The 17950-nt window shown below is 43.7% G+C and overlaps 1 protein-coding gene across 1 annotated transcript; it reads right to left on the bottom strand.

Moving 5' to 3' along the window:
• Positions 1 to 669: 669 nt before the first annotated feature.
• Positions 670 to 17666, bottom strand: dnaaf9 (dynein axonemal assembly factor 9). The gene is made up of 37 exons (XM_083683772.1): positions 17499 to 17666; positions 17048 to 17130; positions 16810 to 16935; positions 16505 to 16629; positions 16192 to 16288; positions 15856 to 15962; positions 15548 to 15625; positions 15297 to 15398; positions 15062 to 15117; positions 14791 to 14926; positions 14518 to 14599; positions 14373 to 14409; positions 14181 to 14265; positions 13996 to 14072; positions 13834 to 13878; positions 13184 to 13229; positions 12942 to 13053; positions 12758 to 12828; positions 12589 to 12636; positions 12364 to 12454; positions 12133 to 12236; positions 11860 to 12003; positions 11609 to 11694; positions 11340 to 11441; positions 11125 to 11242; positions 10916 to 11004; positions 10685 to 10822; positions 10328 to 10453; positions 9405 to 9442; positions 9149 to 9284; positions 8943 to 9029; positions 7043 to 7149; positions 6729 to 6803; positions 5644 to 5828; positions 5465 to 5530; positions 5281 to 5374; positions 670 to 5095 (listed from the first exon to the last, which is right to left on the bottom strand). The coding sequence occupies exons 1-37, from the start codon at positions 17603 to 17605 to the stop codon at positions 4989 to 4991; spliced, it is 3513 nt and encodes a 1170-aa protein (XP_083539898.1). The 5' UTR covers positions 17606 to 17666; the 3' UTR covers positions 670 to 4988.
• Between the last annotated feature and the right edge of the window lie 284 nt (positions 17667 to 17950).

Below are 17950 nucleotides of genomic sequence, written 5' to 3'. Positions count from 1 at the left end.
GGAGGGGCATAAACAGACCAACTGATACTGTATGTACGTGTGTCTGTGTGTGTGTGTGTGTGGCGGGAGGTCTTTGAGTCACTGGGGAGAAACTGGCGGCATGGAGGTGGCAGAGGTTAGCGATGTGGGGTATTGTATCTGCTTGGCACCACCACAAGAAGAGAAAGGCGTGTATACACACACACACACACACACACACACACACACACACACACACACACACACACACACACACACACACAGGAAAGGGATGTCTACAGAGGGACTGTGTGGTGTTGAACAGGAGTGGATTCCTCACATTCTCCCAGCTCTATTTCAGTCCTCATTCCCCTCCTGCATAGTGTACACATACAATAACACATACAGTTAATAAACACATACAAACACATGACCATACATACTCACACCATACAGTTAACTCCCAACTGTCCCACACCCTTCTACACAGGGCTGATACGGGGGCTTGGATGTACGAAGCAAATCCATGTCATCTCACCATGTGTCAAATCCACTACTATGTTGAGCATACATTCTGAATTAGCTTGATACAGAGCAGCTGAAATCACAGAGGGACCGAGAAGCAGGCTCTCAATCTTAGACCTATGGAAAGCTCTACAATACAGTATGTTTGTGAATGAGCACAATAACGAAGAGAATTAACCATATAAATATTTTTAATGGATTACTTGGTGCAATAAATACAACAATTAGATTATAAAAGCATCAGTCACAGGAGAAAACAAAAGTTACAGTAGTTTTGTGCAAATGCGATTCAATGAATTTCACATACTTTCTGTGAACACTCAATGACAAAAGATTGAAAACAAAATCATATTTTGGCACTTTTCAAGTTCACTTTACTGAATTATTATTTTTTTCAGTATGACAATTGGATTTCACCTATTCTGAATTCCTTTTTAGAGGTTATATTATAACCTCTGACATATACTGTAGTCAAGTTTGAGACAATCTTTAGAGATTGTATTTTTCTCCCTTATCATTAATAAATTGGTGGTAGCAACTTGAGAAGAAATGAGCCCTTGTTTTTCTAAAACAAAACTTGACAATCATGACACAAGACCTCTAGCTTAAATCAATACCTTTCCATAAGCAACTACTTTTTCATGAAGAGATTACTTTTTCATGACGCCATATGGGCAGTCTGTTTTTAAGTACAGTACTGTTGGATAGGTAAAAACCTAACCACTCACTGCTAACAACTGAGGTTGTGTTTGACGGGGTATAATCCACTATGACCGGTGTGGAAACCAGAACTATAAAACCTGAGTAAATGACTCTCACCGCCTGTGAGTACTATGATGAGCAGCCTCTGATTCCCTTAAAACCCTAAGGACGGAATGGCCAAACTAATTAAGTTGGGCCTGAAAAACATTTGGTCGAGTAAAAATCCTTTTTTCCACTATAAGTAAGATAATTTCTCAATTACGAAAAGCATAAAAATACATTGAATTCAAATATCAGTTCTCATCAAAAAAGTGCATACATTCCAATATTTGGCCCTTTAGAACATTGGAGCCAATCTTCAAGACTTAGAAAAGAACTAAACGAATCTGCGCCGATCTGAACATTTTCCATCCATCAGATTTTAACCACATAAAAAAAAAAATCAATGAACACCAAACTTTGTTTTTGTCCTATAACTTCAGCTACAAAACTGCTAGCCTCCACATAAATAATGAAGACAACCGGGTGCTTAAGTCTGCATTGCCAGAGCGTTGAGTAAGGATTACAGGGGAGAACCTCTAGAGGGCTTTCTGGGCACCACTGTGCAATAAGGAGGGGTGACCCAAACCAAACGGTTGCCCACTATCTTGCTTGTTATTCCGCTGAGCTTGAGGACCCGGCTGAGACAACAAGCATAATCCAGCTTCGAAACCTTAACCACATAGGTATGAGGTTTCTGTTCCAAACACATTTTTGGTTTGTATTTCTAATACCTGAATCATTCCGAGCCCTCGAGTGGTTTCCCCATTAGAAATTACCTACTGCACCCTCTGGCTATTTAGAACACATTGCTTAAAGAACAATTCCGTGGATTCCTTTCACCAACACTGTTTAAGGACGGTTCCTCAGCTTCCAAGCCTCTCAGGTTTGAGAGGGATGGAGCCCTGAACACAGGGTTTTTCTTTCTTAGCTGTGGTCAAGGCACTGCTGGACCAGAGAAATCTCAAGTTTCGCAACAAATCAGTTTCTCTTTTTGATTCTTTAAAACTGCATCTGTTTGCGTCTTTAACTTGTGCGAGAAAAAAAATATTTTCTCGTTCGCATTTTTTCCATTTTCGATTCACAGCACTACAAAAATACTCTTGTGTTGCGTCGAGGTAACTCAATTTCTCACCAGATATGTAAAATAAATGTAATTATTTTCTCTTTAGTTGTACCAGTTTGGTGAAAGGCAATTTGATCAGAATAAATATATTTCAAAAGGACATCCTAACACATGCAAATAGTGTAGTATGTGCAACTACGTAACGTTAGTGCTAATTAGAGCAAAGTATCACAAACATGTTACATAACCCTGTGACCCTTTAAGGACAGCTACACACTGTAGATCAATCAGTGGTTCTGTTTCAACACCGTCAAACATTCCTAATTAAGTCCCATAGTTATGGCATCTTCAGTCTCCTATAAATCAAGTCGCGGAGCTATTTTTCTGTGAGTCAACTAAGATTAGTCCCTGTAGTATTGCATAACGACAGCACAGACCGAAAGCAACTGTTGCTTAAAGCTGAGGACTCGTCGCTAGAAAGACTCTTCCTAACATGCTGTGGATTAGGCCAGCATGTTGCTCAAAGCTATAGCTTGCAAAACTAGAGAAGCCAAACTAATGGTAACATTAATGCCAAGACTGAGAATTTAGTTATCGTTTTTTTTTCACAGCTAGTCCTTAAAGAGTTCTCTCTCTGGGGGTTTATAGAATACATTAAAAAAATTAAAAAAGAATCACAGAGTACAATTGCACTTGTTTGATAAAGTTAGGTACGGGATTGTGAAACGAGTTAAGAGAGCAACGTGGGGGCTGAAGGGATGTGACGAGATCTCTCTTCAGGAAAACCCCTCTTTTGCTGGGTATCTGACTGGAACATGCCTGGGTAATACATATTGGAGGCAGACTTAATGGCTATGTATCATTCTCTATCAGGACAGTGGCACATCTACCAATGGACTGTCTCTATGGCTTGGTCAGACAAATACCAACCACTTAGGTTATACTGTAAGGACAGATGGGGCCAGCAGTGTCTATGTAGGCTTCAGGAATGACTGTTATAAATCCATACCTGTATATGGAATCTCAAAACCGAATACTTTTTCTGTTCAGACACAAATCTCCATCACCAATTTGGTCCTTGAAAATCCCATAGCTCTCGTTACAATCTGCATCGAGTGTATTGACTGCATCTCGCTTGGTATTTGAGGACCAATGGGACATCCAGATAGTAGTGCAGTGCTGTAGTGTCATGTGCACAGTTCTTTGCGTAAATACGCATTCCCTCTGTCAAATAAACATAATCAATGCATTCCACGCAAAGATGATGTATCTGACAACAGCTCCTAATTACTTGTTTGTGTCTGTCTGGCATCCACACTGCTGACCCCGTTCTGTGTTAGTGCCATAAAGGCTCTTGGATAAGAAGGACACATGCATAGAACAAGAGACACCGACCAGCCTTACTATGTGATGTGACTGCTTCTATCGTAGCACAGGATCACACAGTACGTTACACACGAGAAGTCAAACCCCGAGGAACTTCACCTGGTCAACACAACTAACAAGCCTTACCCCAACCAACCCTTCCCTCAAATACCCTCAACCCAAACCACCTTTACCCTCCCCTTCCCTTAAATACCTCCAACCCAAACCGCTTACGATCCCAATCCCAACTAACCCAACCAATGGCCCACCCATGGTTGAAGAGAACTTGTGGTCACATCACATGAGTGCAGAGGAGCATTCATGCTACAACAGAGTGAGATCACTTCTATTGTTAGCGTTCTGATGAAATGATATACGTCAGCAGCAACATGGCATTGTTAATCCCCAGGGCGAGATGAGTGATCCACACCTGACCATGTTTTGTATCTTGAGAGATTAGATAGACAATTGTCTCCTGCCAAGTTTAAGACTGCAAAGACTGCTTCAGAGCTGAAGGTAGAATAGTTTAACATCCAACTACTATACAATACTGCTTTGGACAGATGGCTTTACGGCTGTAATCACTAAATTCAGTTTGAAGTTGTGTCCAGCCAATGGAGACCTGATGAGGACCTAAAGGGTCAGAAATGTTGTTGCTATAATTAACACACTCGGGAGCACGTATTGCAGTTTGCAGAATCCTCTTTTTCCTTTTGTCTGACTTTATGTTTTGAACTCTAGCACCTACCCGAAGAAATTGGATGTGCACGTGTCCCTTTTCTTGTTTATCCGATCATATTATTCATATATACTAAACAGCAGACTGTGCGACATTAACAGCTCTACGTTCAGCGTCTCTCTCTCTCTCAAACTGTGGCAGACAGACAGGCAAACAGGTGGAACACGGATCGTGTGACAACAGAGGAGCGTTTCTTGAGAGAACCCACCAGGGAACCCTCCAGGAACTGATGCATCCTGGGATTGAGAGGCTCTGCCAAGCCAGAAATAGAACCATTAATTGGCCAATTATAATAAACGGTAACTCATAAGACTCTCAGCTGTAGGGGGAGGGATTCCCTTGAAGTCTGTAGACTTACTATCTTTATTTCCAAGGTTCTATTTTCACATATATGCCAGGGCTTCTATGTGGTAGTGGTGGTCAGGTGAGGACCTTTCATCTGGACGGAGAGCATTCCCTTTAACACAATAGTGATGCTGATTGGAGTGTATGGTGGCACAGTAACCTGACCCCCTCCCCCTCCCTCCCTCCCCTCCCCTCCCACTGTAAAACCCTTTAACATAAAGACAACAGACGGAGAGGACATACTGTCCCCTAGGGGTCAAACAGGTCAGCCTGGCCATGCAGCTCCAGCTGTCGGTTGAAGAGCTCAATCTCTTTGTTGGTATCCTCGATGTACTCCTTAATAAACTCCTCCATATCTGTGCGGCGATCGATGTAAGGCAAGCAACAAGCTCATCGTTCACAATACAGCACAACACGGACAAGCTGAGTGTGAGCTGACTCAAATGACACAACAAAGGGTTTGGTTGTGACACAATTCTGGTGCTGGTTCAGGACGCAGCATTAACATATTGTGCCCTCCCTCACGTCACTAAAAGGATACGTGGATGAAAGTTCCGTTTCTCTCCAAAGAAGTTGACATATTGATGGCCATTGTAGAAGACGCCTGGTGGGAGAGGGTCCAGGTGTCTGTTCACCTGAGCAGAGGCAGAGAAATAAACCATTAGTTTTATTATCACTGTGTTTGATCAAATACCATATAATGTAGTGACAGAGGGAGGGCTCACATGGATGGCTCGGAGTTCCTGTGCCGACAATGTGCTCTGAGTCTTCTTGGCCTTCCTCACCTCCTTCTGAAACCACAAAACAAGGCAATGTCAGGGTGGACATTACAGTACAGCCGGCTCTACGTGATGGATACTACTTATGTGCCACACCTGTTGGTCAGCTGAATTGAGTGTTTTACCTGTTTGGCACATAGTCTGAGCCAGTCCTTGAGTCCTTCTTGAGTGAGGTCCATGCCATCGAAGAGCAGGAAGCAGCCGGTGGGCTCCTGGTGGGTCTGGTGGCTGTGGTTGGTCCCCTGCTCAGGTCCAATACTCAGGTTCCCACTCACAGCATTGTAGCTCACCTCCATAATCTTGTCTGAGTCTGGAGGGGGAACAGGGAGCATTTCACAGCTCTGTCTAATGACTGGTCTCCAATGTGTGGAAGACCAACTGTAATGTCGCAGCTTACAATGCTACCGCATGCTAAGGTGGGTTTCAATGAATACATGTCATCCATACATATCCTTCCACGTCATCCAGAAATGACTCAGAAAGTATATCACAAGACGATAGAAGAAGTGTATCAAATAAATCACAACTCAATGTAAGAAATGCATCAAATGTAATACAACTCAATGTAAGAAATGCATCAAATGTAACACAACTCAATATAAGAAATGTATCAAATGTAACACAACTCAATATAAGAGATGAACATAAACAATATACAATACCGGCTAATGCTAAATAGTGTGATGCTAAGAACTGCAACTTAAATCCACAAGACACTAAAGGATACAAGGGACCAGTCTCATCATCAGAATCAGAATCATACAAACTCCACATATCAAACATCTGCACTCTCTCCCCATGCAACAACTGCACAGAAACGTCTCAAATGAATACAGTGGGAAAACTATGTGGAGCAAACCAAACCAGTGGACTATGAGCTAAACTCTAAAAAAAAGAAAAGGACACTTGAAACAAGTTTCCTACCGTCAGCCGACGTTGCTTGCCTTGAAGGCAAACATTTCTCTAATAATTCCCAAAACTGGGAAACGCAAGTGCAAATCAAATATTCACCAAGGAAAAGTCACATTCATTTAGTATTGCTTAACAACATGAGGCATAATATATATTTCAAATACCTGTGTGTGTCTACATTCTGAACACTAGAGTACAGCTCAGCTTCGTTGTCATAATCATTTTAGGGAAGTAAAGAACGGCCATATTTTCAGTATTCTTCAATGTGTACAACAACATGGAGAAGCTTAATTCCTACCAGAAAACCGGATTTTTCCCCAAACATTGTACACGTTTCCTGTGAAAGGATTTGGTCTCAGTGATGACTTGAACGCTAGGGCAGAGAAGGAGAAGTACTCATTAGATTACAGTAGGTTAGAGAGAGTGATGACACAGCATGGGGAGCCCTTGCTTGAGGAACATATGTCATGACAACTGCGGCGCAGACAATCATTGTGAGACAGCAGACCTCTCCATATATGGAGAGAAAGGCCTTTATGTAATCCGTATCACACTCCAGCAGCTCATATCTGTGCTTATGTCACGTGGAGGAAGGCTCCGTTTCCATCTCACCTTTGCAGCGAGTGAGAAAGAGAGTCCTCTCCAGGGGGCGGCTGAACACCACACACTGCTGGGTCAGGGAGAGAGACCCAGAGCCAGAGCTGTACCTCCCCTTGCACCTGAAACACAACATACCACACACACAGACACACACAGACACACACACACACAGACACACACACAGACACTGTGTTGAGCATTTTCTCTCTCTTCAGTATTAAATTAGGCTCAGAATCACTACATCAAATAGCAGGCCCTTGTCCAAATATCCTGTGTGTATGATCTGAGGCGAGGCTTTAGAAGCAGTCCAAATTAGGCTGACCAGTGAGGCATGGTGTTTAAATGGACTGCATCCAGAGGGAGGGCTTAGCCAGTCTGTACATGGCAACTGCATGGCAGAGCTTGTTACTGGGCTGCTAGGAGGCAGCTGGTGTCAGAACATAAGATGCCCTATGGGGCGTTACAGCAATAAGCAACTGACACCACTCCACTGCAGTGGGCAGCAATTAGACTGGAGGAATTCAGGTAAGGGGGCTGACGTAAGCCAGAGATCAACAACTGTCAACAACCTTCAACAGCCAAAATGTTCAGTAGGTGAGAGTTTAAGGTTCATGGTTGGCCCGTTGAACCGAAGTCAGCGCTTGAACCACAGTATATCCGGTTCAAATCAACAGTAAACAAAACTGGCAACTTTTAAAATGTTTTGGTAAACGTTATGAAAGGAAAGTCCGGATGACAAACTGTAAGGCATGTTGGTTACTGACAAAACAGCAACAAGGCAAAATATCACTTCTTGCTGTGTGTGACGGGCTTGTGAGGGACAGCTCTCAGCAAGAGAAATTGCTCGCTTTTCACGCATCCTGCCTCCGTTTTCTTCTGCTCTTCATCAGATTTTAACAGGAGCAAGGAAGCAGGACACAAACTGAACTTTATCGAGATACGTCTTTATCGTTATCAAATATAAAAGTGCTTATTTTACAATATTACAGCCTATTATTTGAAAGCAGCCGAAGGACAGTGTTATATGAAAGCAATCTGAGCCCTATTCAGACGGGATTAGTTTTACAAGGGGAGGCATGGTAATGTAATCATTACCAAGGCATCTCCGTAATTTTAGTCCTGTGCGAATTGGCAATGTCAGTAATCTTTACAAACCGTGCGCAACCGCAGTTGTAATAACTTACGGCCTCTTTTACCTCCTGTATTTTGGCCTGTAAACACATTACCTTTTTAAACTTAATTAGCAACTGGCTAAATGGTCTGAGATCAGTGTGCTCCACTGATCTTCAGAGACAGGGGAGGGAGTAGGGCCATCAGCAGTATCATGGCCCATGGTGTGTGGCCTGCAATTATGATGATGCTGGGTGACAATCTCTGGTAGTTGTGTGGCTGGTATACTGTGACCAGTGAAAGTAAGCTGTCATGTTGAGATGCTGTTCTTCATATTATTCTGTAGGCTATAATCTATAAAACTCATTGCCCGCATCCAATGAGTCATTTGTAGTTGCCAAACTTTTTTTAATCGGCCTTGTCCAGCGTATCATGCATCATCGTTGGCTACAAATGAATAACTTCCATACAGAGTACTGTAGGTGTCATATCATTGCTGTAGTTCTTGACGTTCATGATCTGTAGCCTACACGTTTTTGCACAGCGTGTGCTTGAGCACTGTGAGCTCTGCTTACAAAAAAGCTCAAATTCCTAACTTTATTCTTAAGTCTTCACAACTCGTGTCTGCCGCAGCAGCAGCGGCGGCACTGAGGTAGCTCACCATTGCTACAGCAGTGTGAACCTTATAGACTCTCGCCTACTGTATGAGCTTTGGCTCATAAGTACGGACAGGTGAGGCGTCAGTGACGTGGACACACTAGCAGGTAACCCGATAGAAGAGAGGTAGAGGACATGGTCTCACCAGCCAGGGTAGAGCAGGTAGCGTGCTCTCAGCATCTGAGCCTCGGAGAAGCCGCTCGCAGACAAAATCAACTTCACGTCCTCATTCCTGAAATCAGATCAGAGGGATGAGTTCCATTGCATGTCAAATCTAACCGTAAGGACCACCGATTGACTTGACTCAAATGCTTGTGCAACTGTCTCCTAGGAAGACAAGACCTGGCTAACCTGGTGACAGCGCCTCTCTCCGCCAGTATGAAGGCCGCGTTGGGGTTGGCCGCGCGCACCAGCTGCTGGACCTGCTGCAGGAGAGGGTGCTTGTGTTCGGCTGCCAGTCCCGTGAAAACAACGGTACTTACGATACCTAAAGCACAAAGAAGGTGAGAGCACAAAAAAGGTGTTGGTTTATCATATACCGGTAAAAACAAAACACAATTTCATCTGCGGCTAAATTAGACGGCAGGTATGGAAAGACTGAGCTTACCTTGGCTGCATTGCTCCACCAGCTTGGGGAAGAAGAATCTAAGGGACAGGCAGGGTACAATGGGATCAGTCACACACAGCGTGGATGTTACTTCACCTCTACCTCATCAGTTACGGCTGGCATGCCTTTGCACGCCGTCACATCACTGCTTGTCAAAGCAGTAAACAAGCCTATTAGCTGTGATTATTCTTGGCTAACTACGTTATTGCTTTTAGCTATCGTCAGGAATGGACCATGGGTGACTACTGTGCGGCGTCGAGGAGTGTGTCTGTCTCTAACATGTGGGTCTGAGTGGATGACGGTGCTGGGGGAGCCTCATCTGGCCCAAACAGGGGTACTGAGCGGTCGGCTTTGAGCTAGGCCGAACACACCCTGTTGCAATGAGAGAGGCTGTTCCCATCCTTAAGATATGACTAATTGAAACAGACACTGGCAGTCAAGGCAACTAAAAACAGTGTTTGCTGAGTTGCCTGATAGCAAAGTCAATTCTCCTCATGCTAAGTCTCACTGATTGGAGTGTTTCCTTATTGTTTGGATTGGTTCTGTCCACCTGCTACAGGGCGAATATCAATGGGGTTCATCATAAGTCCACAACAAAAGGAGAGAGAGAGAGATTAAACTCAGGGGCTGATCCCCTCTGAGAATGAGGGCCCCTCCATGGGGTTTAACAGCCACAGTGCCATAGTGATATACTGTACATTCTGCAGCATTTCAATGATTCAACAACACCAGCACACCTAAGCCCATCTGTGTCTCCTTGGTGTGTGTGTGTGTGTCTCCCACAAAACCATCGGAACACTTTTTATGTAGTCAGTCAGGTTTTGTTGGATTTGCTGTTTGTTGTTACGTATATACGACAAACTAAGGTAAATCACAGGTACAGTGGTTCAGTGTCAGTGGTTGTTGGAGGAGAGAGGTCTCACCTGTGCTCCATGAAGGAGCTGAGGGGGTCCACACAGGCAGTGACAGCTCCAATGGTGAAACAGGCCTGGATCACGGGGTCTGGGTGGGAGAGCACGGCCTGGACCACATCCACTACATCAGTGTATCTGCACAGGGAGACAGGGAAGAGAATCAGTGTAATCATATAAACCACTGGGTGTTGGAACCAAAAGAGCATTGCTGACACTGGCAGTCACTGGAAGGTCTGTCTGGCTCACCAATATTTGATAAGCAAGAAAGGGGGGGGGGGGGCTATGATCCACAATAGACATGACACATTTAGTTAGAAACGTGTACGGTCTTCCAGCCATCTGTAGAGGACAGCTTGAGGGCCTTACCCAGGTGTGAGCAGCATCAGCCGGGGTTTGCCTCCTAGGCCTCTCTGATTCATCAGGAAGCTGGATAGGTAACGCTGGAGGTGGGACGCGGAGAAGCCATGGCAGCTGTCCGGGCCAGGCTGGTGGTACACCACCCACCTGTACAAACATTCACATGTGGTTAGCGGCTAAAAAACAAAAAATAAGGAATATCTCGCATAGGAGGTTCTAGTTTGGAATGAATTCTCTCACCTCCCACCCTCCCTATTCAATTGTACAAGGAAGTTGCAGAGCCTGTTCTTGTGGCTCCCTGGTAGGCCAGTGATGATGGTTATAACAACCTGTTATAAACAGAAACAGGTAGATCAGCTCTCTGGTACAAGATCTCAGATCTCCGGTACAATCAAAAGCATTGAGGTTAATTAAGACACATGAGGATGATGTTGCCGCTGTGTCCTTACCTTGTCACTGTGGCCTGTGGCAGGGTTCCTTGGCTCGGCGGTGGGAAACAGCGCCCCCAGGTGGGCGTTCTGGATGGGCTCTTGACCCACACTACTCAGGCCAAAGTGCTGCAGGAACCTGGAGAAACAAGCAGCCATGACATAAACACCCAAGTACCCAAAGCCACACAAAGCCGACAATGTACAGTGTAAAAGGTTAGGATAGTTAAACTAACATGTCCTGCTCTGGTATTTCAGCATATGACGCCTTCAGGCTGCCCTTGCGCTTGGCCACTGGGGGGGCGTGACTGTCATGGAGCCTCTGTAGCCTGGAGTGCCTGCAGGAACATAGTCAAACACGGAGATGTCACCACTATAACTAACACAGCCACCATCAACAGTCCAGCAAATCAACGTCACACCTCCCATCATTGCATAGCAACACAGAACCTTTGTTCATATTGATCAGGTTCGGTAGGAGTAGAGCAGAAAGTGACTCCCTCACATGTTCCTCTGTTCCCGGGTCAGCTGCTCCCTGTCCACCATCTGCAGAGTGAGTCCCGAATCTGACCCCTGCCACACTGACAACACCTGCAACCACAACACATCTCATACATGATCACATTAACACCCTCTGTATGTATGCACTCACTGTTCGCTTTCGATAAAAGCATCAGCTAAATGACATATATTATTGTATATATATATATATATATATATATATTAATATATTATATTATAGAGCCCGTCCCTCACCTTTGAGTAGAAAGCCATGTGGCTCTTGGACTTGGGCTGCAGGGCGAAGACCAGGCATCGGTCGGCACTTTGGAGAGGAAAGGGCAGGTGGGAGAGCAGGGCGCTCTTATACTCCACAAACAGAGCAGCCACGGTACTAGAGTCCTGGGACACACACACACAGAAGGAGACAGCACACATCACACACAAAGAACATGCACTATAGACCGACTGTACTGTATGTGTGGCTCAACGGAGGCATTATAGCCTACGGTGTGATTTGAGAAAACCTACGGCATCGTAGAACTTGACCGAGCTGATGTTGTTTTTGGACAGAGTGATGCTGCCGTACTGTGGGTGGACAAAGAGAACTCCCTCCGAGAAGAAGCTGATTTTGCCTAGAATTAAAAAAAAAAAATTAAAAGGACGAACATGGTATATTTAGCGTAGTATACATAACAGTATTTGCAGAAGATCGATATGATGTCGACATCAACTGAAAAGAGAGGGACACTTTAGTCTCACCTTCCTCAGGTGTGGAGAGTTGGCTGTCGGAGAACACATGCGCCGAGTCTGCTACAGTCAGTGGGGTCCCCAAGCAAGTACTCTCCTCCTCCTGTGATTGAGAAAGCACAGACAAGCTCATAAGCTCACATAAGCATGTACATGAATCAACTAGTCAGCTTCTTTTTTTTTTTTCAATCTCTGATGTCTAAAACAGAAAGCAAGAGCTGATTTTGGCGAGCTGACCTTGAGTAGTAGCTTGGCTTGCTCAGAGTGCTTCACATCAGACTCCACCTAAAAAAAAGAGAACCGTTTTTTTTTTTTTAGAATATTTGGCACCAACCATTAGAATGACTCTGAATCTCAAGGCATCTTGCTAGGCACATGAGGTCGGTGTCCCCCAATAACAACGTACCAGCCAGCAGACGTAGCGAGGCACAGCTGTAGTCAGGATGGTGTAGCAGCTGTCTGACATAACACTGCCATCTACAGGGGAGGAAAACACCTCAGCTTTACAAGACAATAAACAATGCAACTCAACCGAATGTGGAGTCATAAATATGATCCTCGGGTTATGAAATAGGGAGAGCCTCTCTCACCTTTCTCTTGAATGTTTATGCTGGACTCCAGGAAGGCCTCAGAGAAGACCACAGAGCCGAGGTCTCCCTTGCCCCACTGAAGATCTGGGATGTCATACACAGCCATGGACGCCTTGAAGGCAGGGAAGAAACAAAGCAAATGTTACCCTCACATTGTTATTCTTTCATTTTCATTCATCCCAAGACGGTCACAGAAGCAGTAACAGCAAATTATCACGTTGAATAGGACAGTATTCACTTACAGTTTTCACCAAGAACCGGCTTTCTTCATTACTTAGTGGAACAATTCTGGAAAGGAATTAAAAGAAAAACAGAATAATGTGTTTAAAAAAATAAATAATAATAATAATAATAATAAAAGGAGTAAAAAAAAAAAGAAAAAAAAAAAGTTTCATGACAATCACACAAGATAGATCACGCTATCATTGATGGCTGAATTACAAGTTGAGATATGAGCCCACAACCCAAACTGTTGCATACACAGCATCATGCATTCATGTCAATACACTATGAAGGTCCATACGTCATAAACTGACAATTCTTTTTAAATATAACTGGACACTTGTCAGTTTTGGAGACAGTTCATTACATTGCGATTGCTAGCAGAGAGTCAAAGCTGTTGCTCATTAATTAATGGTAAAATAAATAAGTAAATTACACTAAATATTTAGCTGGCAAACTTAGTAAACCTTGGGGTGAAACAGTCCACAGGCAAGCTTTGTTAATGTTGGGGCGAAACAGTCTCCAAAAGTGATGAGTGTCTCCACTTGCGTTCACATTCTGCAGTTCATGACATTTGGACTTTAATAGTGTCTTGAAGTGTTGTGTGCAAATTTGAGTTACATGAGCAAGTAACTAATGAGGATTTAGCCCACAAAGAGCAAGTACTCACCTTCCCTCATTATTCACAGCTTGAATGTTGAACACACTTTTAGATCTGAGAGAGAGAGAGAGAGGGGGAGAAAAGCATGTTACATACCAAACATGATTATTTTCTACAAATTCATTCAGATGAGGCCCTCTTCAATCTATAATTCCATTGTCAATTTGGTACCTTAGAGCACTTCTGTACTGGGTCAAGCTCAGGGAGTCCAAGGCCAGTTGAAAGGTCTGCTCTGCTACGTCCTTTGCCTTGAAAAAAAAAAATTAAACAAATACATTCTTCAATAAACGCACATCCACATTTATGGTTACACCAAACACACGTTGACAGATGTAAAAAGGTCATTTCTATATCACCTTGGAGGCATTGGAGGTGCAGGAATAGCACTTGATTCCAGACAAGACTGACTGGATGACTGCAGAATATATCTGTGACAGAAGCCTACAAGGAAAAAAAAACATGCAAGAAATCAAAACATCAGACACTGACTAAATGGTACAGTCAGGGAGACATCTGATTTGAGCACTTTATGTTTTATTCGCACTCACAGAAGTTCTGTTTTCTTTTGTTGCACGTTGTCATTCCCTGCAAGTGAAGCATAGGTTGAGTTCACAAACTGCAGTAAAAAAAAAAAATAGGCATAGTTAGGCAAAGGTTATTAATGAGAGTCAAGAATGAAACTGAGCTGTTTACCAAGGTACGGGGTATGAGTGGTGCCAAAGAAATAGGTCCGTGAGCAGGCTATAGGCCCTTGAGGGGCCACACACTGCAGAATCTGAAAGACGAGGAGAGAGAACCCATCTCATTAAACATTCAGGAAACGTCCAAGACAATGGAGGCACAGAGCCGCAGTAGTCCTATGGAAATAGGGATACACATGACTTGAGGAAGAGCTACAAAGAATCTAACAGAGCAGCTGTTGGTTCCCTGTGGCTCAGCCAGGTGGCGCTGTAGGCCAGCTCTCACCATGTGTTTGGCTGCAGCCCCCTGGGGCCCTGTGTTGCGGATCTGGTGGCCCTCCGAGGGGAAGTTGAAGGAGTAGCTCTCCAGATTCTCCATGGAGGCGTGGCTTCCAAAAAGCACAAACGGTTGGCGACTTTTACTGCATTGGAACAAGAGAGCAGAGTTAAAGACCTGATTAGAAAACAATTATTATTTTGATTGGTATGTGACTCATCAGAATGGGTCTGCTTTGAGATTTATGTTTATCCTGAAGTAGGTCAATATTCCAGGATACCTGTTGTCTGCGATGTTGCTGGAGAGCAGGCCATGGGAGTAATAACAACGGAATGCCTGTGGATACGAGAGGAGACATGTTACTGTAAGGGCCTAGATTGCTGACACTGGAGGCCAAATTCTAGGGACACTCCTTAGTAACAGTTCACAGGCTTTGTAGCTCCATTAGTAAATATGGTATCAGCCAATATTATTGTTAGGATTAGCACTAATATTAGAGTATGTTGCTAAGTTACCTCCCCTGCCTGTGCTTCAGACAGCTCCAGGATTGACAGGTGGCTCTCTATTTCAAAGCTGGAGAAAAAGCTACTCCACTGCTTCTCAAAGGTCACCAGGTCCTGCAAAAAGAGATCATACCAGTCAGTGTGTGATTACTGGGTACAAAATAATACATTCATTCTATGTTCTTTTTCCAAACTCTAGCCAAGAGGTGCGTGATGCATTCAAGCACAGAATGGAGAGTAGAGTATTCAAGACGCTCTGTTACCTCCATCAGAAGATTATCCAAAGAGACAGGGTCCAGTCTGGTGTACATCTGCCACAGCTTCTCACTAATGTCCATCAGCTGGATGACAGGAGAATCCAAAGATAAAATCAGCTGAAACCAGAACACTACAGGCTAACACTACTTGTATCTTTTTAGCTGGACTATCAGTTTCAGGTAAAATTCTTTTGAAAGAGGGATTAGGTAGAGTTCAGAATTTGACAAATTACTCTGCCATGGATGTGAGCCTAACAATAGAGGAACTTTTACCCTTTCTCCACAATTAACAATAAAAATACTGGAGGAGGTACCTTATATTTCATCGTGAAAAAACTTCCACCACCAATCCCCTCAAGGGCAAAGGCCTGAATTATAGGCCATTTCTCCATCATAAACATGTCAAACTTCTGAGAGTGTCCTGAAAAGAGACCAGAGGCATATCAAGTTATGGCGGTGTAATAACTTTAAAATTACACAGCGGCTACGCTAATCAACGTAGGCAAGACTCAAAGGTTTCCTTAATTACATGAGAGGAACACATCAACCGTAGTTACAGGGTATTTACTGTTACTGGGAAATGCTCAGTAATCACTAGTTACAGAAGAACAGTAAATGTACAGTAGCTGTTGCCAATTCTGCCGTCCTACCCTGGGAGCTGTAAGGCACCCCTATGCGGCTGCAGTCCTGCACCATCGTCACAAAGCTGGAGATTTTGAATTCCTCAGCTGCCTCCTCATCTTCATACTGCACAGGAGGGTGAATACAGATGGGTTAGGGTTAGTTTAGGGTTATTTTCACCTTCTGTTATTAAAAATACCACTAATGCATGTCTACATAAATCAAGGTGTCACGTCATTGCTGACATATTGTACACAGATTCTTAATGAACATATATGACTAAGTGACTGACTATGTCTCTGTCTGCACAGGTGACAGGTGCATGATTTGTGTAGGCCTAACCTCTGCTTCAGTCATGCAGTGGAGATGAAGGTTCCTCCAGTGGGAGATATAGGGCAGCAGGTAGCTGTAGTTCACTGGGTTGCAGTATAGGTGCACACTGTCTGCCTTGATCAGTAAAATCACATCTGAAAATGAGAATGAAGGGGGGTCATGTAATATGAGCAAAAGTTCAAAACACTACAAATCATATTCATGAATTAAGGAAGGGCACTTGTTTAGATCGATCAAACCTTGTTTTAGCCAATTCATTTGGCAGTATTTAAGAGCAGCCTTTATGAACATCAAATACCACATTAGCTACCCACCATCCAGCACCTCTTCAGGGAACTCTTCAAGAATGTGTTCCAGATTCAGGTGATTCTTTCTGTATAGTCCAAAGAACAGATAGTTGGCCAGCTCACTGCAGCCCTCATTATACCTACTATCGATCCCTGCAAAATAAGGAAAAGAAAATACAACCTCATCAGTTCAAACCTGACACAAGTTGACTGTGAACCGTTTAAAGTCATGCTGTCACTGTGTGTATGTCTTTTTGAGTCTTACCTAAAGAACACAGGATACCATCAGGGGTGGCTTTACCTCCATCACCACAGAGCAGAGACTGAACATGACGCAAACGGGAGCAGCTGAAAGAGGCAAAATGCTTGGTTTATCATAAGAAAACTACAGTAGGCAACATCAGTCACGTACAGTCAGTAGCTAATTGAAGTGACCTATATCGGCATTGTAAATGTGTCGACAATACGGGTTTGATTGAATCCCAACCTGGCATGGGGAATCTAAACCTCGGACCAAAGCTACAAAATACGAGATCTTTAGAAGATATACCCATTATTTGTCCTAGGCATATACCAGTCAGCATCAAAGAGCAGCACCAGCCAGCCAGCTACGCTAAGTTAATCATCACATCGTTCCCTTTCAGCAGGCCAGCTAGCTCGCTAGTTCTGGCTAAGCAATAAGCACGGCAACCTTAATCCGAACTGAAATCGGTTACCTGACAGCGGGACTCGTGGATGGGAATTTTCCGTTAACCCTCCGTATTCCAGACATTTTTATGAATGTTACTACGTTCAGGAATATTTTTTTTGCTGGAATCTGCATATATTTTTCAAACCATGGACATCATCCCCACCATTTTCGTTAGCCTAGCTGCTGCTGAAGAAGAAAACTACACAAGACTGCATAGCAACCGCCTGAACCATTCCTTATTTGGGGGTGTTTATTTATTTATGTATTACTATAATGATGAAACAACAACCTATATCAATGATGCAATCCTATAAATGCTGACTGTATTAAACATGTGCCCCTCTTTATTAATATGTGTCGTTTTATCGTGGAAAACGAACTAATCACATAGCGATCACCCCCTTCTTCTTTATAGTATTGTCTTGTTGCGAGTCCCTTGACAGTAGCAGCAAAGACAGATCATGATGGTGCAATCCA

Source organism: Argentina silus (genome assembly GCF_951799395.1).
Source record: "Argentina silus genome assembly, chromosome: 13".
Classification (NCBI taxonomy): domain Eukaryota; kingdom Metazoa; phylum Chordata; class Actinopteri; order Argentiniformes; family Argentinidae; genus Argentina; species Argentina silus.
This window is presented reverse-complemented; position numbering and strand designations above follow the sequence as displayed.